Source organism: Nicotiana tabacum, chromosome 22, assembly GCF_000715075.1.
Source record: "Nicotiana tabacum cultivar K326 chromosome 22, ASM71507v2, whole genome shotgun sequence".
Taxonomy (NCBI): Eukaryota; Viridiplantae; Streptophyta; class Magnoliopsida; order Solanales; family Solanaceae; genus Nicotiana; species Nicotiana tabacum.
Genome location: NC_134101.1, coordinates 17260872 through 17283177, shown reverse-complemented (window position 1 = coordinate 17283177; position 22306 = coordinate 17260872). Strand labels below are relative to the sequence as shown.

The 22306-nt window shown below is 35.5% G+C and overlaps 1 protein-coding gene across 1 annotated transcript; it reads right to left on the bottom strand.

Moving 5' to 3' along the window:
• Positions 1–7829: 7829 nt before the first annotated feature.
• LOC107824592 (chaperone protein dnaJ 8, chloroplastic-like) lies at positions 7830–10058 on the bottom strand. Its single transcript, XM_016651393.2, has 3 exons — positions 9551–10058; positions 9027–9095; positions 7830–8323 (listed from the first exon to the last, which is right to left on the bottom strand). Exons 1-3 carry the CDS (start codon positions 9779–9781, stop codon positions 8141–8143), a joined length of 483 nt encoding a protein of 160 aa, XP_016506879.1. The 5' UTR covers positions 9782–10058; the 3' UTR covers positions 7830–8140.
• Positions 10059–22306: the final 12248 nt, after the last annotated feature.

The following is a 22306-nucleotide window of genomic DNA, read 5'->3' as shown; positions in this document are numbered from 1 at the left end:
TTTCTATTTTAGCCAATTCAAGCCTAATTTAACTAAGGACTTCCAAATAATTTTTCGAGCACGCTCCTAAATCCAAAATTACCATATGGAGCTATTGGAATCATCAAAACTCTATTCCGGGTTCATTTATATATAGTCAATATCCGGTCAACTATTTTAACTTAAGCTTTAAATCTTGGAACTAAGTGTTCTAATTCATTTTGAACCCTCTCCGACGAGCCAAATAATTATAATTGAACATAGAATAAGCAGTAAATGGGAAAATGAGGTTGTAATACTCAAAACGACCGGCCGGGTCATAACCTTAAGAAAGGTGATCTTTCAATCAATGACTATGTGCATCGGCTTAAAACAATTGCACATTTTCTAAACTTCGTTGGTAATCCGATTTTAGAAACGGATCTTGTTTTTTAAATTTTGTATGGCCTTTCTTCTGATTACATGCCAATTAGTACTTCCATTTCTACTAGAATCCCACTTCCATCTTTTATAGAGACACATTCTCTGCTCTTTTTGCATGAGGCTCAATTATCTAATTTCTCTGCCACTAATCCTGACTTCTCTGCTACTGCTTTTATTGCAAAGCAACATTCTACTTCTCATGGTCATGGTCATGGTTGTGGTAGGAATAACAATGGGGGTCGAAATATAAATAGTGGTCGTGGTAGGGGTCATAACAGTCCTGGGTTTTATAAGAATATTTCTACCCCTTCTCCAAATCTCTTTCCTCACCCTAGATCTCCATCCATTCTCAGGCCTACTCCTCATTCTCCTTTTCCCTTTTCCCACATGCATGCTATTGTCTAATGTCAACTTCATTTTCAATATAATCATGCAGCTCGTGAATGTCCATCCCTTGGTTCTAAAGCATTTGTATTTGATTTTAATAATCTTCAACTCATTCTTAAGCCATGCCTAGCGATGCACACTAGTATATTGATACTGGAGCCTCCTCTCACATGATCCTAAATCCTGGTAGTGTATCTTCAGTTCTTCCTTACAATGGTACTGATCGAGTTTTTATAGGCAATGGTACTCAACTTCCCATTTCATACACTTGTCATGGTACTATATCTACTCCTTCTACTTTTTTTTTCTCTTAAAAATATTCTTTTTTTTATAACAATGTAAATATTACCATTGACAACAACAAACAATTACACTTATAGAGCACCTAAATCTGACCACAGACTTTAGGCCTCCAACAAAAAACCCAGCTAAGTACAAAGAATTTGTCGAACTAAACTCCTACATTTTTGTGCTTTCTTTGACTTCTGAAGTAACTCTAACCTTTCTATAACTTCCCTCTTAATTTGTGTAACTACCTCTGCTCTATTTACAGTTCTTCCTTGAATTTTTTTTTATATTTCTAGCTCTCCAGGTATGGTATATCACTGCTACATTAGCTGCAGCTACCACTTTTTTTTTGAATTGTTTTCAATTCTTTCGTTTGATCATTTATAGCATTTGCTTGATTCCTGCAGCCGGTACTGCCTGTCCTAACCACAGGTTGATATCTTGTCTTACTGCATTCAACAAACAAGTGGTCCTTTATTTCTAGTTTATCCTCATTACTCAAATTACATGATATATTATCAACCTGTAATTGCATCCCAATCAATCTATATTTAGTTTGTTGTCTCCCTAGTGTTGCAAGCCAACCAATAAACCTGTGTTTAGGCTATGCTACAACTGTCCAAACTAAATCTGCAATCTTTAGTTTCTGTTGTTGGCCAACTATAGCAAGATAGCTACGAGTGATTGAATATCTCCCTCATGTAGTTAGAACATATCTGCATGGGAGTACCATCAATTCTTTGATTGAGTTTAGCGTCCTCCAATACGAAAAACTATATATAGTAGGAGTATGTGCCCATATGTCATGATCTGCTTTCATGTATACTCCATGAACCCAACTTACCTATAGGGATTCCTTATTCAATGCCAGTTGTCATAGTAGTTTACCTACTGAGGCTATATTCCATTCTTTGTACCCTTTGATATTTAAACCACCCCAATTTTTTTGGACAACACACCTTTTCCCATGCAACCAGTGCCACTTTCTTCTGCCCCTCATTTTTACCCCACAAATACTCCCTACATAGCCTATCTACTCCTTTTACCACACTTTGTGGTAAAACAAAGATATTCCCCAGAAGCTATGTATAGAGAAGAGCACAACATTTACTATTTGAAGTCTTCCTGCATAAGACAATTGCTTAGAGTAGGTAACATTGATTCTGTGAGTGATCTTCCCAATCAACATTTGACAATCCATTTTATTCCATTTACTTGGAGATAAAGGCTGTCCTAAGTATCTGATAGGAAAAATTTCAAGAGTAAATCTTGTTCTTTCCAGTAGTTGGTCCTTGATACCTTCTTCAACCCCAACTACAAAGATGCTAGATTTCTCCATATTGGCAATCAAACCAGATACTTTACTGAAGTGATCAAGGGCTTCCATTACTCTATTAACTGAGCTAACATTACCTTTACATAATATCATCAAATCATCTACAAATATGAGGTGTGTTAGCTTAATCTCTTTGATCATTGGATGGAACCTGAAGTGAGGTAATCTATTGATTGTCTTTAAGGTTCTAGAAAGGTACTCCATTACTAGAACAAATAGTAATGGAAAAATGGGATCTCCCTGCCTCAATCTTGTCTTTCCAACAAAGTACCATGGCCTTCACCATTAACTTTGACTGTGAACATAGTAGTAGACACACATACCATGATCCAATGGATGAATTTCTCAGGAAATCCATATCCTCTTAAAGCTTCCTCCAAAAACTCCCAACTTATCATGTCATATGCCTTTCTGAGGTCTATTTTCATTACATATCTAGGAGTTGTCTTCCTATTATAGTGTCTTAGTAAGTCATGGCATATCAAAACATTGTGCATCATGGACCTTCCTTATACAAAAGCTGACTGGTTATCTGCTACTATATGATTGATTGCTGGTTTCAACCTGGTACATATCATTTTAGATATACACTTGTATAGAATATTATAACAGGAAATTGGCCTTTATTGAGCTGCATTTTCTGGAGCTTCCACTTTAGGTATCAAGGCAATGGTAGTAGCATTTATTTGCCTGAGATATTTCCATTTTGAAAGAATTCTTGAACTGCTTCAGTGATGTCTCTTCCTACAATGGCCAGGTTGCTTTGTAAAATCCACTCCTAAATTCATCAGGTTTGGGACTTTTGTTGCTGTTAATCTGAAACATTGCCTGCTTGACTTCTCTTTCAGAAAAAGGTTGCAGTATATCTTGTTGCTGAGACTTTGATAACCTATTCCCATTCCTGATTATACTACCAAAAGCTTGCACTCTTTCTATTGCTTTCCTCCCTAATAGATCTTTATATTAGTCAACAAACATACCAGCAATTATATCAGGATCTGTTTGCCAAAGACCAGAGCTATCTTTGACCTAAGTAGTAGCCTGTTTCAGTTTCTTGTGCTTGATTACTGAGTAGAAATATTTAGTATTGTCATCTCTCAATCTAATCTATGTTACTTTACTCCTTTGCTGCAAATACACTTCAGCTAAGTAAGATAATTGTCTAAACTTTTGGTATGTATTGACTTCAACTTGTTGATATTCTAGGCTAGTAAGACATCTCTGCAGTTGAATTTGAGCCTATTTGAGTGTGTTCCTATCCTCATTGGCTTCAGCCACTATGTTATGAAATGCCTGATTGTTTAAGGCTTTTAATCTCTTCTTTAGTATTTTTAATCTTCTCGCTATATTAAACATTTTGTACCCTTCAACATTATAGTTCCAACACTCATTGACTATGTTCATGAATTGTGATTGTTGAGTCCACACATTACAAAATTGAAAGGATCTCTTGCTTCTTTGCCTCTCATTGACAAAAGTCACCTTTGCAGGACAGTGATCACTTATCCTCCCTGTCCAAAATCTTGCATTGCATTTAGCATAGTATTAAACCATTGCTCATTAATAAAAATTCAATCAATTTTAGAAAAAATTCTGTGCTCTTCATGTTTATCCAAGTGTATCTATTCCCTTGTGCATGTAGTTCCATCAAACCACACTCCACAACACAATTATAGAAATCCACCACTTCAGCCCATGTTACTTCATTCCCTCTTATTCTATCCTCTGCATTCAGTACTGAGTTAAAATCACCCAGTACCATCCATGGTTTACTGCATTCTCTACTGTGAGTAATTAAATCTTCCCACAATTCCTTACTCTCCTCTTTTGTATTAAAAACATACGCATAGGTTACTTCAAATGATAGTTGAAGAGGGATATGCAGTACTTCACATGTTATTAATTGAGTTGTCTTTCTTCTAGGTATAATCTGGTAATAATCTGGTCTCCAGGTGACCCAGATTCTACCATTGTAATGACAATCAAGATTTGTTACAAACTTCCATCCAACAAATATCTTGTCTGCTAGTTGGCCCATCTTTTCCCTTTTAACTTTTGTTTCCAGCAGGCCTATCAAGCCTACTATTTCCTCATTGCAAAGGAGCTTTATCTTCTTTTTCTTATTAGGGGCATTAAACCCCCTAATATTCCAACTTAGTAGACTAATTATCCCCACTATTAGGGATGTTTAGACCACCCACACTGCTTCATTCTCCCTTCTCCATGGATAGGTTGAGAGCTTCCTGCTTATTAAGAATCTGGAATGAGTTGGATTTCTCCATTTGTTCCTTCTGCCTTGTCACAGTCTTGCCATACTTATTAGGTATTTACCAACTTGGTTCTGCATTTCTTTCCTTTGCTACCACTTGCTCCTTTGCTATATATTGTTGTGTTCTTCCTAAAGTTACTTGTCCTTTATTACTCCTTATATCATTTGAACTGGTTTTCTGAGCTTCATTGCTCTTCTCACTATGCACTTGACCTTGCTTCTCCACCTGAGTGTCTGTTGTATGTTCCTTGTTCCTTTGTTCATTCTTAGGAGCTTGCTTCTTTAGTCTGCATACACCTTCTTCATGTCTATATTTTAAGCAATGAGTACAAAGTGTTGGCTTCCAATCATAGCTAACCCTTTGCTCTATTAGATTACCCTTCTCATTCCTAAACATCACCACATCAGGTAGTTTAGCATCCATTTCAACCTCCACTAACAGTCGAGCAAAGTTCAAATCAATCATCTTCTTTGTGTTATGGTCAACCATCAGTGGTTTACCAACCAAACTCCCTATTTTACTTAGTCCTTTTGGACTCCAATATTTAAAGTCCAATGCTGGCAATTTGATCCAAATTGGTACTGTAAGGAGTTCCTCCCGAGTGAACTCCAAATCAGGTGTTCAAGCTTTGACAATGAATGGTTTGTTGTTAAAATGATAGATGCCACCCTCAATTACCTCCTGATTTTCCCTTGCTGTATCAAATTATATAACAATTACCCCATTTTTTAGCATTGCTATCCTATCTATACCATGTTTACCCCACATCCTATGTATGTAACCTTGTATCACGGCAAACGGTGGATGAGCCCCAAGCACATAGCAGATGACAACATTTCCCCTGTAATCAATTTTCGTACTAATGTCGTCCAGTTTAATTTTAACAAAAGTAAACTCGCCTGTTGATTTAGGTTGAACATACTCCAAATTTATACCCAACATTTGATACTTTTGTGATATCGAAGTTATCCCACACTGAGCTCTTCTTCCCCTGCACTTCAGTCTCCTCATCGACCTCATCTACCCATGATTTCCTTCCATTACTCACATGCACTATTGGATTGCTGCTCGTGGATGCTTGTTGAACCTCATTCCATATTTGAATTGCTTCAATTTGCTAGAGTTTCTCATTTTTCAGTATTTTTGGTCCTGTTTCATTGAAATTAGGGTTCGATTGCTTACTTCCAGAATTTTCATTTGTTGCTACCTTTCCTTTGATTCCTCGTTGAGCATTACTCTGTGAAGCAACTACCTCCTTCACCATTAATGCTTTTTGAGATGGAATACGAGCTCTCTTACCCATGGTAGGCGCATGTTAAGCTAATATACACCGAGAGAGAATATTCTTATTGTTCCTAATTTCTCAAGTAATTTGCTAAGTGTTCGTAAATTTACTTCGGATAATAATTGCACCATTGAATTTGATCCTTTTGATTTCTTTATTAAGGATCTCAAGACCAAGAAAATTCTTCTACGGTGCAATAGCCAAGGCCCTCTTTATTCATTTTCTTCCTTATCTTTTGGTGCGGTTCATCGAGCTATTGCAGCAATGCGACGTTCTCCAAATCTTTGGCATCAACGATTAGGCCATCCAAGCGTTGCCATTCTTGCTATATTAGTTAGAGAAAATAAATGCTTGTCACCTTGGCAAGCACAATAAATTACCTTTTGTGGAATCTCAATCATTCACGAAATCTCCATTTGAGTTGATACATAGTGATATATGGACATCTCCCGTAGCATCTTTTACAGGCTTCCGTTATTATATTCTTTTTATTGATGATTATTCAAAAAATATATGAGTGTTTCCTTTAAAACGTAAATCAGAAGCTTTTTTAAAATTTAAATCATTTTATTCTTATGTCTCAACTCAATTTTCCACAAAAATAAAAGCTTTGTAATATGATGGCGGTGCTGAATATATTAAACTTTCTTTGTTTTGTGATTTTCTTGTCAAAAATGGAATATCATTGCATATCTCATGTCCATATACGCATCAGCAAAATGTAAGGCTGAACGGATGCATCACACTACTGCAAATATGATCCGTATATTACTTATCGTTAGGTAATAATTTGAATGCGTCTTTTTCATTTTTGTTAGTATGATGCGTTTTACGAAATATAAAATGAGGACATAGCAGTGAAATAGTACTGAAACAGATATGCAATTAAATTTGTTGGCATTCTCTATATTTTCATCCGTTGACTTATCAACAATCAATTGAGTATCATTTTTTTCTTGTTATAATTTTACCACCTCTTCGAGCTTCTTCTCTAATTTTTAACGAGAGAAAAATTGATAAAATAAAGGAGAAAAAGTCCCAACATAGCCTAGATATCCATTACGTGGTTTGTGTATTCCAAACACCAAAAGTCATAAATGATGTTGTCAATGTGTTACAAAATGAATCAATAATTGTTCATGGCAATGAATTTGTTTATTGGTAGAAAATGACATCTATGTTATGAAGTCTGATAAAGTAGTAAAAGAACCCTTCAGTCCCCACCGGCTCTGCTACCAGAAAGAGACACTTCTATTATTGTCGTTTCAAGTCCGAAAGAGACTTTTTGTGGTGTGTTTCAGTTCAGCTAATTTCTAATTTCATGTTCCATGAAATCGTTCGACTGAATAGCCATAACTAAGATAAAAATTAACACACAAATTAGTTTCTTAAATAACCAGAGTGAGTGTATTAAGTGTAGATTATCTTCAATTAGAGATGTCAATGGTAATCCGTAAAAGTGTAATTTGTCCAATTTTTCCAAACTTAAGAACATTATTTTACTTATCTTGACTATAACGTAATTTGTCCAATTTATCCAAACTTAAGAATATTATTCTACTTATCTTGACCAAAACGAACTTTGATTATGTCACTTATAACCATATATCGATTCAATGCGACCGTAGCCGGTCTAATGTCGACCAAATCCACATCTTCGCACCTTAAAGATGTCAATTGTGATCAAACCAAAATTAAACAAGTTGGACTATATAACTCATTACTCAACCCATACAATATATTTACATAGGCAAAAAAGATTGGATCATACTGCGTTTGTTGAGTAAGCTTCTTAACTCAACAATTAAAAGAAAATCCTCAAAGCCATAATCTTCATAATTATTTCAAGATTGATACAAAATTAACCAGTAATATAAGTTCTCATTGATATTATATCATCTGTCTATCATATCGTCATAGTTGATATTAATAATCACAGAGGAGAGACTCCCATATATGTACAAAATAATTACACTTTTTACATCGAAAATATACAGAAATCACGAACCATCTTCAGTTGAAATAGATGGATGGACGGGCTTTTTTAACAGAAATACTGCAGTCCAGATTGTTTAAAACAAAAAATATGACGTAGGCTCGACCACTCGGGCCGTCCAGCCTAGGCCATAGACCTTTTGACCCCGTCGAGGTAAGTATGGTCTAGATTAAAGATTAAATATAAGGGTTGATGTGAGAAGAGTAGTCACGAATGCCAGCTCCTTCCCATCCCATCCACTCTTCCCACATGTCCCAATCTGGATCGTTCACTCCTCTCATGGAATCATCATCCTCATATTCCTCGTATATTTCCATTTCTGCCCTCTTCGTTTCACCTCTCAAGTTACTCATCACAACCTGCACCAAAAAACCTACCCATTAGAAAAATAATACTAGTACTATTAAGGAGACTCTGAATAATGGAGAAGTTAAAATAATTCCAAAATTATTAAAAAAGGGACCTACGCAAACAAGTTCTAGTACGTATGATAAATAATTGAAACGGATAGTGACATTATTATTATTAATTTATTATATTATGTAATTGGCATTCCTCAACTTTCGACAAAAGGTGACAAGGACCTTTTGCCTAAAATAGTGGGTACTGGTTCCCTACGAGATTAGATTATCCAAGGATGAAGTGATTGATACCTACTTAAAGTATTTGTTTACGGAATAAAATTTTTATATCCATTGAATCTTTGGTTCACTTTATTTATTAGTATTAGGGATAGATTAGTACGGAGTAAAAAAATACACCTACACTATCAAAAACCCAAGCCTTCTTTCATCTGGTTCCTAGATTCTCTGCTTTACAAAGGGGTGCGCAAAACAAAGGGTAGATAGCTTGTGCTAATGAAATTATTAAACTTTATCGTGCTTGCATTCACTAAAAGAACCTTAATTATTTGTATTAGAGCTAAAAATAACATATTAACCACGTTTGTTTGAGAAAAAGAATAGGAAAAGAAGGAAGAAAAAAAACATATTTAATTATTAAAAAAATAAAAAAATAAAAATGGACAAACAGAAATAGTTGACGAGATGGACGAAAACTTACATCGTATGCTTCATTGATTTGGTGGAATTGGATGCCGCAATTATTTCCTCTGCACACATCCGGGTGATACTGAAATTCAATCAAACACATTAACGTTATTCAACATGTCTAATAAGCAGAGGAGACCTAAACGAAAACTAACAATAGCCTGATTACAAGGCAATAATTTCCCAGAAAGCAAATATTCCATGGCAATTACTAATTCACCAAAATATTTAAAAAAATAACAAAGACACCCTTTTTTCCATTAAAAGAATTTTATTTTTAATATTTGTGATGTCCGGATCAACTTGTACCACCTCCACTATTTCATCAATTACTTCCAAGTTCCAATAAGCACAAGCAGCGGTGTCGGCTACGGATTCAAACTAAACTTATAATTTTAGTATAAATTTATATGTACTAAAACCTCAATAAGGTATTAGATTTGAATGAATATAATACTAAAAATTTTAAAAGCTAAACTCATTAAATTTAAATCCTGAATCCACCCGAAACAAGTTAGGCAAGGAGAAAGAAGATACCTGAAGAGCGAGCTGTCTAAAAGCTTTCCGGACTTCAGATTCAGAAGCACCAGGGTTAATTCTCAAGGTTTTGTAAGGATCACTCACAGAAGGAGAATAAACACAAGACACCCCAAATCTAACATTCTCACCCTTCGTTTTCTTCTTTGAGCAGTTTTTCAAACGAATCCAAGACGCAGATGCAGAGCCGCAACCCCCAACGTTTCCCAGCATTCCAATAGCAGTCGCCATTAATGAATATCTTTTCAAATAAGGAAGGTATGTATTTTCAACAAATAAAAGATTGAAACTTTGATGTGATTCTAAGAAAATTAGCCACAAGCCGATCTTTAAATAGATTATGAATTAAGTTGAATATTCATATCAAATAACACGGCAAACCGAATGTGAATGGGACTGTTTTCCTAATTTATTAATCCGAATAATTGTTCATGTAAAGGTCAACAAGATGGAAAAAGGAAAAAGAAAATTGAATAACAATGTGGATATGAATATGTTTGCGTTGCTAAGCAGAGTCTGTTTAAATACATGTAAAAAAGGAGAAGAAAAAGGGATAAGAGAAAGACTGGTACGGTGTCTTTAGGGGTGGGAGTGCGGGGTACCTGGTATGATGGTCGTGGTTGATGGCGAGGTGACGTGTCAGTCTTTGTGTGAAGAGAATTTTTTTATTTAAATCTCGATAATTTATATCTAAAATAAGCTAGCAATATTAATATTTATATTTATATTTATATCTATCTATCTGTATCTGTATCTATATTTATCTATTTATTTATTTATATCTATGTATCTATCTATTATCTATTTATTATTTATCTATATTTATATTATATTAAAAGTACGAATACCCTTAGCGAAATGTCGTTCACCTTTTTTACCCTTTAAAATTAAAGTTTACGCTAGACAAAATAGTCATTCAATTATTTTTCTAATATTTAGGAATATTCATTTAATTAACTTCATAATATGTAGGACTTTAAAATTAACTAAAATTTGACTTATTAGTAAATTTTTCCATATTTTAATTATGTAGATTAATCCCACCAAAACTTTTTTGTCTTATAAATGTGTGTAGTTAACATTATGACTTAAGGTAGTAGTCACCTTTTAATTTTAACATTTTACTTAAACGAGTAATTAATTAAGTTGACCTTATACCATTCAAACAATTTGTTTGTAAATTTTTCTCCTTTATTCAACGTATATAGACATTAGGAATGAGCATTTGATAACGATTTCAATGTTAGTTTAATATTGATTTATCTCCTTTATTAATTATTTTATATTTTTAGATATAAATTTTATTCACGATATTTAATTATTTATTTAATATTAAAATTTTTAAATCAACTAAAGTTTTAGTTTAAGTTTTATTTTATTATCTATATCTATCTATCTATCTATCTATCTATCTATCTATATCTATACTATATAAAAAGCACAAAAACCCATAGCGAAATGTCGTTCGCCTTTTTTTACCCTTAAAAAATAGATCTCACATTGGACAAAATAGTCTTTCTAGTTATTTTTCTAATATTTAGGACAATAGTTATTTAGTTATTTTTCTAATATTTAGGACTTCTAAATCAACAAAATTTTCTATATTAGAGTTTTCTTTATTTGAACTATGTAATATATCATATTTGTAAAAGAAAAATAGTGACACGTCATAATACAGTTTTTAGGTTTAAAAGCTTAAGGAAAAACATTGCATATTCACATTAATAAGACTTCTAAGCCACATCGGCTAAAAGAAAACGAATATTACAAAGAGGAAAACAGACAAGAAAAAAACATACACTGCAAATACACATTTGGAAAAATTTGAAACACTTTGCACTTCTTTTAGATTTAAGAGTCCCCTTTTTAACCTAAAAACGTGATTGATTAAACCGTTTATTTTGTTAATAAAATATTTGCAGATTAATTATTTACTAATACAATTTTAAGGGAATAGTTCACAATTAATAAATTTAGCATTATATGCTTCCAATAAGCTATTAATAAATTAAAAATTAATTCAATACTCTAATCCTTACTAAAAGAACATTAATGGATATAAATATTTATAAGTTGTTATTCATTAAACACTAACTATTAATTAATAAGTTTCATCACTTACAAATGTGAAAAAATTATTTTCAAATGAAATAAAATAAAAAATCAAGATTTGAAGAAACAATTATAAAGAATTCAATAATGAAGACCTAACAAAAATTATAACATGTAGAAGTTTTGGATGAGAGGTTCTATCAAATTCACTTTCATGACGTAATATTATTGTTTTCAATTTCTGAAATATAATTAATTAAGAGAGTTTTTAACAAGTCAAAAGATTGATAATGAATTTTTTATGATCTACAAATCTAATTACAGAAAGTAGCACACGAATTGTGTGACGAGCCCGTGTGTAAGGCATTGGGCACATACCAAGCATATGCTGAGCGCTTGAGCATAAGCTTCGCAAGATAAGAGCTCACACGTAAGTCCAAGAGCATTTCATGAGTGTCTTGTCTCGTACCGGTCCATATTTTGCCTAACCCCATTTGATGAATGGAAACAAAAGTGATTTGTAATAGTTAAATACAAAGATTCAAAATTGAAACATCCATCAACTTTTTATCTTTTGAATCCTTCTTATTTTAAAATATGTTGGAAGTTTAGATATTTAGGATTTAAAACACAATCGAAATTTTACGTTCTTATTTAAATAATGTAACATGACCAAATTCTTTTTCTCTATGACTATAATTCATGAGAGAGAAAATTAAAGATGGTGGTCAGATAACTTCGATACGTAGTTGGCGGGAATATAATCACAATAAGTCATATTACTTCATTTATCGAGCTAGCTAAATAGGAAAAATATTCATAATTTTTAGGAACTTATATATTTTTTATTTTTTAATACAAGCATATTATTTAATAATATTTATACGATTTCTTAAAAAGTTGTATACTCACTGACATGGGTACACGCGCAACACACGTACCATAAGACTAGTTATTATAAAAACACGAATGTTTCACGCTAAATATTGAACGACAAAAATATCCCCTAAATATTGATCGACTTTTATGCCCCTAAAAGCTAAATTATTTTTTCACAGAAACAATCCATATTGGGTAAAATTGTAATATTATTTACCTAATTTTTAGATTTTTGAATTCGATAAAAATCTGGTCTCCATGAATTTCTGTCAATCAGCCATGAATTAAAATTGTTTCCCAACTCATGTTATCATAATACTTCTATTAGAAAGACATTAGTACTCCTCCGTTATTTGAAATTCTTCAAAGAGATAATCTATATTTGATAAAATTGTAATATTAAACTTTACCTAATTTTTAGATTTTTGAATTCAACTAAAATTGGGTCTCCGTGAATTTTCGCCAATCAGCCACGAATTAAAAAAAAAATCCAACTCAAATTATAGTAATATATACTTCTATCAGAAAGACATTAGTACTCATCCGTTTATTATACCTCTTGATGAGTGAATTTTAATTCAATTTTATAGATCTATTGTATGCTTTGCTTGTGTATAGTTTTGAACGAACATGTGTAGTTATGTACCATGATTAATTTATTGTATGATTTTGTTTAAAATTCTATGTGGGGCAGGGGCAAGTGGAAGTAAACCAGATTGATGCGAGAGATTTCAATTGCGGTGGAGGATGATGTGTCTTTTGTGGAGACTGGCTGAAGATAGTTGAATGTTGTTATATAATAACATTGTTATATACAACTTATAAGATACTTGAAATAAGCATAGATGTGTGTCTTACTACTTCGTCTCGAGATTTAATATAAGCATGCCAGAACCTTTCAAAAGCGTGTATATGTTGCTATGGAGAGGTAAAAATCCAATCTTGTGTTCAATTTATATTGGTATATTGTTAAGCTATATATTTTCATTGTGTCTTTGTTCTCTTTGAGTGCTAATACCCAGTACATCATCCCTGCGATTGAGACAAGAACTTAAACATTTGATTGATATCTGTTTACCCGAAAAATCGGATAACGTTAAATTTAGATATGGTTCTAAGGGTATGCGAATCCCTTTGATCCAAAATGACAATACAAGTATTTTTGCTATAAAACGGAAATGATGGACGGGAAGACTGAAAATGAGTTAGAAAAACAAGCACAATAAAATCTTAATGTATCTTCGAGGGCCTGTCTATTGCAGTCTATCTCCCTTTTTATAGTAGAGGGTCACTGCTTTATCTATAACAACATAATAAAATAATACATATAGTGGAGGATCCATGATGGTTTGTCTCTGCCTTGATTCCCGCCAAGATTCTCTCCCTCGGTGCGATTGTAACGGCTCTTGTCTGCGAGCTTAGCACTGGCTCAAGCTCGGTGTTAGATCGATTCTACCTTGCGGCATCGATACTCGGGGCCTGTGTCGACCGGTGTTGCCCCGTAGTCCGATTCGGACATGGGCTCGATAACGATATCGAGTTTTGCCGTCGATTAGTCTTATAGTTCGAAGCTCGACGCCCCTACTTCGGAATTCGTCCGAGCTTGTCGTGTGGATATCCTTCGATTGAAATGTCATTATCTCGATCAGTGTTTATGATTGAGAACCGGTTTTAACCGTACACAGATAGTCCCCTCGTTTCTCGGAAAGGATGTGGTGAGGAACGATATGATTTCCATGCGACTCGATCAAGTTTATGCTGACGTTACTATCGACCCCGACCATGACGTATGTAATGCTCGATCATCTTATGCGTCTTTATAGTCCCCGACTTTATCGAGGATACCCAAATTTTTTCTTCCCCTGTGGGAATTGCCAGTTACCTTCGGTCCTTGGTGACCGGAGAAGATCAATCAGTGATGAATGCGGAGGGGCTTCCTGTCTTTTCAACGAGGCCCAACATGCTTTGAATCGGGTAACTTCTGATGGCATTTTCGCCACTTCTTTTACACAGAGTTGTAGGTAATTCTAATGTTTCTCCTTTTGTTTGCAGGATTCGATGTTGCATCACGAGGCTTTTCTCCGAATCAGAGAGGAGCATGATGCCGAGGTTCGGAGCCTCACTGAGAAGAGTGACTCGTAATGGTCGAGTGAGTGATTGCTCGAACTCGAAATAAAGGTAGCCCGTAGGCTTGGCAATCGAGCGAATGATTCGAACTCGATGCAATGTAGCCCGTAGGCGTAATGGTTGAGTGAGTGATTGCTCGAACTCGAAATAAAGGTAGCCCGTAGGTTTGGCAGTCGAGCGAATGATTCGAACTCGATGCAATGTAACCCATAGGCGTAATGGTAAAAGTAGCCCGTAGGCTTAATGGTCGAGTGAGTGATTGCTCAAACTCGAAATAGAGGTAGCCCGTAGGCTTGGAAATCGAGCGAATGATTTGAACTCGATGCAATGTAGCCCGTAGGTGTAATGGTCGAGTGAGTGGTTGCTCGAACTCGAAATAAAGGTAGCCTGTAGGCTTGGCAGTCGAGCGAATGATTCGAACTCGATGCAATGTAGCCCGTAGGCATAATAGTCGAAGTAGCCCGTAGGCTTAATGGTCGAGTGAGTGGTTGCTCGAACTCGAAATAAAGGTAGCCCGTAGGCTTGGGAGTCGAGCAAATGATTCGAACTCGATGCAATGTAGCCCGTAGGCGTAATAGTCAAAGTAGCCCGTAGGCTTAATGGTCGAGTGAGTGATTGCTCGAACTCGAAATAAAGGTAGCCCGTAGGCTTGGCAATCGAGCAAATGATTCAAACTCGATGCAATGTAGCCCGTAGGCGTAATGGTCGAGTGAGTGGTTGCTCGAACTCGAAATAAAGGTAGCCCGTAGGCTTGGCAATCGAGCAAATGATTCGAACTCGATGCAATGTAGCCCGTAGGCGTAATAGTCAAAGTAGCCCGTAGGCTTAATGGTCGAGTGAGTGATTGCTCGAACTCGAAATAAAGGTAGCCTGTAGGCTTGGCAATCGAGCGAATGATTCGAACTCGATCCTGTTTGCATAATAAATCTTGAACATAGAATATCGGTAAGGAGGGGAGCTTTCTTTGCAGGTCATTATACATGGGTTCATGTTTTGCGTCAGGGCTCGGGCCAACTATATAAGCATGGTTCGTTTTGACCGTTTGGCCCTTACAACGTTTTCCGTTGAGACACTGTTTGTCATGAAATAACGAAGTAACTTCCTTTGCACCGAACTTGATAATCGTCACAGATACGTTCAATGATAAAGCCCCCCTGTGTATGAGGTTGATTTTAAAGAGGCCTCGAATACTCAGCAGTAGTATCGTTTCCACTATATGATTGGTATCGATCTCTGGTCAACTTTTGCTTTTTCGTAATGGACCTAGAAGTCAACTGGTCATCTTCGACCCTTATTTTAGATTGATATCGATTGTGCACATCGGTCCAAGCAATAGCTGGGTACTCGATCAGATTTTGCTTCAGCCGCCGCGAAGTCCTCGAGCTTCGCTCATTTAGACCTTGAGTGAAAGCTTGAACAACTCAATCGTCTATGACTGGTGGCAGATCTATTCGTTCCATTTGAAAACGAGCTACGAACTCCCTTAGCATCTCGTTATCCTTTTGTATTATCTTGAACAGGTCTGACTTTCTGGTTTCGACCTTGATGGCTCCGGCATGAGCTTTTACGAAGCAATCTGCAAGCATAACAAAAGAATCAATGGAGTTAGATGGTAAATTATGATACCATATCATTGCCCCCTTTGACAGGGTTTCACCGAATTTTTTTAATAATACAGATTCGATCTCATCATCTTCCAAATCATTGCTCTTGATGGTACACGTGTAAGAAGTGACGTGCTCGTTGGGGTCGGTCGTTCCGTTATATTTGGGTATTTCGGGCATACAAAATTTTTTGGGGATTGGTTTTGGGGCTGCACTCGAGGGAAAAGGCTTTTGAATGATTTTTTTCGAATCTAGCCCTTTTATCATTGGTGGAGCCCCCGGGATCTGGTCGACCCTGGAATTATATATTTCTACTTTTTTATCATTGGCTTCGACTCGTTTTGTGAGTTCCTCGAGCAATTTAGTGATTTCGAGAGTAGTCCCCGATTCTTGCTCATTTGGTTTCTCTATGGCTGGTTCCGTTTTGTGGGTGACTTCTCGAAGCGGATTGGGATCCGGCCTGCTTTGCACCTGAGTTTGGCTCTGCAACTGAGCTATCGCTATTTGTTGGGCTTGTAACATCTCGAAGATCATCCGTAAGCTGACTCCGATCTCATCCTCGTTATGGGTGTCTCGAGCTACGGATCGAGTACCGCCCTGAATGCTTCTTTCCGGTTCGGAATGCTGATTCGCCTCTAGAGCTATTTGTGAATTGACATCCAATGATACTTCAGCTCGAATTTTGGGTGCTTCGATTCGAGCCTCAACGCCTTCATCGAGTGGCCTTCCGGCCCCGGGCGCCAAGTTATTGGTTTCATCTTGAAGGCCGGCTTCATGGTCGATAGGTGAAGCCATTGCTGATTTGAAGTTGCAAACTGGCATGTACTTTAGGTTTATATCAAACGATCACTGTTACCCTTATCCCCACGGTGGGCGCCAAACTGTTTACCCGAAAAATCGGATAACGTTAAATTTAGATATGGTTCTAAGGATATGTGAATCCCTTTGATCCAAAATGACAATACATGTATTTTTGCTATAAAATGGGAATGATGGACGGGAAGACTGAAAATGAGTTAGAAAAACAAGCACAATAAAATCTTAATGTATCTTCGAGGGCCTGTCTATTGCAGTCTATCTCCCTTTTTATAGTAGATGGTCACTACTTTATCTATAATAACATAATAAAATAATATATATAGTGGAGGACCCATGATGGTTTGTCTCTGCCTTGATTCTCGCCAAGATTCTATCCCTCGGTGCAGTTGTAACGGCTCTTGTCTGCGAGCTTAGCACTGGCTCGAGCTCGTTATTAGATCGAACCCCCAGTCTTGATTCGAGCTCGATTCTGCCTTGGGGCATCGATACTCGGGGCCTGTGTCGACCGGTGTTTCCCCGTAGTCCGATTCAGATATGGGCTTGATAACGATATCGAGTTTTGCCGTCGATTGGTCTTATAGTTCGAAGCTCGACGCCCCTACTTCAGAATTCGTCCGAGCTTGTCGTGTGGATATCCTTTGATTGAAACGTCATTGTCTCGACCAGTCTTTATGATTGAGAACCGGTTTTGACCGTACACAATATCCTTAAGATTATCTTGTGTTTCTTTATCTTCTACTTACCACTCTTGGATGTAATAATATTTTTTTATAAAGATACTATTGTTGTAGACGTGTATTTAGATAGTAATATAACCACTGTCTATATTAATTTTGTTAACATATATTTAAATAATATATACCAACGCCTATATTAGTTTCGGAGTACATTGAAATCTCAATTTTTAAATAGATCGTAATTCAAATAATCAAATTTGCGTGATTGATGTCCCAATGTTGCCGGTATGTGATTGAAGTCTTTTCTTACCGCGCTCTCTTTATCAATTATATAAATTAGTATGTCAAATGTTAAATTTCAGATATCCGTGCTCCTTCTAATACCTCCATCTCAACCATACACGCACAATCACCCAAGCAATATTAACTTTTTTGAAAAAGGTGTATTTTGATTCTCTTCCATACTCTTAGCCCACTAGCAATTTAGTCAAAACCGGCGAAGAGTTAGCATTAAGAGTATACATGTCTAAGCTGAATTATTATCGAATAAGAATTTATGTTTAATAACATGTTGCATGAAATTAATCTTTCCTTCACATGAACGACGAAAAGTAGGAAGAGTGAAGAGTCATACCTGCAAATATTACCAACTATAGATTAATATCTGATCTAGATGTTGGGTCATTGGTGATAACATATGGTTCTTGAAGTTGTTCCCCTTGCAAGTCAGATCGAGCTTGCCAAGTGAACGTTTAGGGCTAGAACTTTTATGTTAACTATTAGTCGAATTCTTCGTTGTACATTTCTAATATCTACTCTATTATATGCAATTGAAAGTTTATTACTGTCAGTATGTATTTCTCGTGCAACGCGCGAACATAGAGACTAATATTATTATAAAAGCATGAATACAATGTCGGTTTACAAAAATAACCTTATAATATTAAAGCAAAATAACTCATAATAAAAGGACATAACCAGAATTCTAGATATTGGCCTTCTAATCCTATTAGTTTTAGGACATAATACTACACGTTTGAAATCCTACATGATTATTATAAGTATAATTACTTTTCGGTTGTCTAATTCATATAAAATTGAACAAGTAAATATCTTTAGTCATGTAATCATATTACTTTTAGGATATACTTCTTAAAAATTCGTATTATTAATTTAATTTGAAAACGTATTATAATGTCCTATTACAAATTTAATTTAAGAATGTATTATATTGTCCAAATTCATTTAGAAAAAGGAGAGCCTATATTATTATAAAAGTATAAATACAATATTAATATACCAAAATAGCCCTAAAATATTAAACGGAAGAACTCATAGGGAAAGGACATAACTGCAATAACCTATTTTTTGGACTACAATACCTTCTATGCTAATTTTTTATATTTAAAATTTTAAAATAAATAAAATTTGTCTATTAAATTCTTATTAAAAATATGTAGGAAAGTTTAATAAATCAATTTCATCAGAATCATCCGTATTGGCAGTACATTACCACTCCATAATGTCCAATACCAAAAATAATAAAAGTAATATTAAATGGACTGCATAAAGAGTTGAAATTGAGAAAAAAAATACCCTGTGATAATATATTTTTATATTATATTTGAATTATTTTCCTACTCAAATAATATTTTTTATTAATTTTTCGCGTAATATTAAAAAAATACTCAATTATTAAACAAGAACTAAGAAAATATTTAAGAATATAAATGTGCGAGAAAGAAAAAAAAATGGTAGGTAAGAGTGAATACTACTAATGATTCTACGAACATAAAGATCTAAAAGTGAAATGTCATATCAATCTTTTACTCTTTGAAAATAAAAGTTTTGGTGGATAAAATTATAATTAAGATTAAATATTCAAAACAAGAGATGAACTAATATTATGATCTGAATCGACATAGAATAAATTATTTTATGTTAAAATTAAATAATTAAATCTTTTTAATTAATTATTTAGAAATAATATTTCTATGTCACGCATTACTTGCAAATATTATATCAAGATACATGACACTGTTAGCAATAATAACAAGTGGTATACCAACAACGATTTTATTGTGAGGCCACCCACTTTAGATTTGATATACCTCTTCAAACAACTTAAATAACCATCATAAATATATCAGAGCAGAGCAATGATGCTAAGTTTATAAGGAAAGCAAAATTGATAATATGGGATGAAGCACTTATGGCTAAGTGTCAAAAGAATTTCTAGAGATATATTGGATATTAATGAACCAACAACAACAACAATAACAACCCACTATAATCCCACTAGTGGGGTCTGGGGAGGGTAGTGTGTACGCAGACCTTACCCCTACCCTGGGGTAGAAAGACTGTTTCTGATAGACCCTCGACTCTCTCCCTCCAAGAACTCTCCACCTCTTTTTTGGGGTGACTCGAACTCACAACCTCTTGGTTGGAAGTGGAGGGTGCTCACCACTAGAGCAACCCATCTTGTCTGGATATTAATGAACCATTTGGTGAAAAATTAATGGTTTGGGAGGTAATTTATGTCAAGTACTATCGGTAGTTCCAAAATCGAGAAAATCAGAGACTGTAAAAGTATCACAACCCAAAATTTCACATGTCGTGATGGTGCCTATCTCAATACTAGGCAAGCCGACAATCTTAATAAACTCCCATATATTTTATGTTTAAAAACAAAATGATTACAGCGGGAGAAAACTCACAAATACATATATAAACACTCCCAAAACCCCGTGTCACTGAGTACATGAGCATCTAGTATGGATACAAGTCTGAAAACTACTGTCTAGAATAGTCTAAGACCAAATACAGTAAACAAAGAGATAGGGAAGGAGAGACAAGGTCTGCGAAACACGGCAGCTACCTCTGAATCTCCGAAAAATCAACTGTGAGAGAATTAGCACCCTCTATGTCCGGAAACATCTGGATCTGCACACGAAGTGCATGGTGTAATATGAGTACAACCAACTCAGCAAGTAACAATAATAAATAAGGAACTGAAGATAGTGACGAGCTACACAGTTATAGTTCATTTTCAGTAATTCCAGCAAAGAATAGACATGCTTCCAAATCCAACAGTTTAAGTCAAACCAGTTTTATACAGTTCAAGTTCATGTAATCCGGATATAAAAATCTTTCAGAGAATTTCACAACAATGAGAGATAGCAACTAAGTGCAACAATAAATAAAAAGCAAGTACAACCTCTCAGGGCAACAGTCACTCAACTCGTCACAACATCTCAACCACTCGCCTCTCAGCCCTCAACACTCACACTCAATGGGTATCGCACTCACTAGGGGTGTACAGACTCCGGAGGGGCTCCTACAGCCCAAGCGCTATAATTCGTATGGACAACTCACGTGCTGCACGGATAACTCACGTGCCATAATATTCCGCACGGACAACTCACGTGCTGCAAGGACACCTCATGTGCTATAATATCCATTGTCGTGCCTCGTTTTCTCGCGAAAGCGGGCTTCGACGTGTGGAAACTCTTTTAAATGGGTATTAAAAAAGAAGAGTCGCCACCTTATGATTTTAAGATACGTTAGGGCACCTATTATGCAGATAACTCTGTTTGACTAGTCAACGCCACCAAAGATCGAGTAAGGGCTCAAGTTACCTCAAAGAGAAAGTGTTAGGCACTCCTCGAGGTCCACAACTATGGGTCCCGGCCGAACTTAAGATTATGTGGATTACGATTAAGCTAGGTGATCAAGTTAACAAAGGGAATTCCGAAGTCAAAGAACTTTATTACAACATGATTAATACAGATCTTAGTGTGAATATAGGGATATGACTATTTAGATCTAATAACAACATATAAAGAGGAGGGGGAGGGGGAGGGGGGGGGTCCTAAGTTTTTTAGCCTAAAGGATCACCCCGTGCAACATAAATACTACTTCGTCACTCCCTCAAGATGGGGTGTTACTCATATTATTCAGCGGGCGCAAACTATCATCTCCTGCTACCCGATTACTATGTTAAAGTTGTTACCTAAAAGCGTTCTAATTTAATTATAGGTCGTACCCTATGCGTGCACTGCCCGTCCCATACCTATGGTCCAGGAGGTATTGGACCTTTACTTTGGATGGTTCTAGACCTCACTTAGGCTGCTCAGAAATGTCAAAACTAGGTGACATACAAAACACATTGGATTTCACATATAGGAAGTCAAGGTTCAAGTTTGCCTCCACACTTAAGAACCAAATACATGCAAGACAAATTGTATGTTAAGCATTTCAGAATTAAGAACTTAAATCCCTATAGATATGATTTCTATGTGACAAGGCGTTAAGGCATGCAAGCAGTTTCTAAAACCAAGCATTGCCCATAGACAGGATTGTACAGTTGTCGCATATTGATTGTTGAAATTGCAGATTTCCAGTTATTAAACCTGTTATGTCTAGGTGACTTACGCAGTAAGGAGTAATGAAGACCATTGGGAGGAGCCCAGAATTACTTATGCTTGATGAAAGTGGCATAAACAAGCAGTAAACAGTTTTTAGAGGTTCATCATTAATATAGAACGAGTAATTATACCCTATAGGCAGGATCTCTAACAGTTGACGCTTGGAACTTA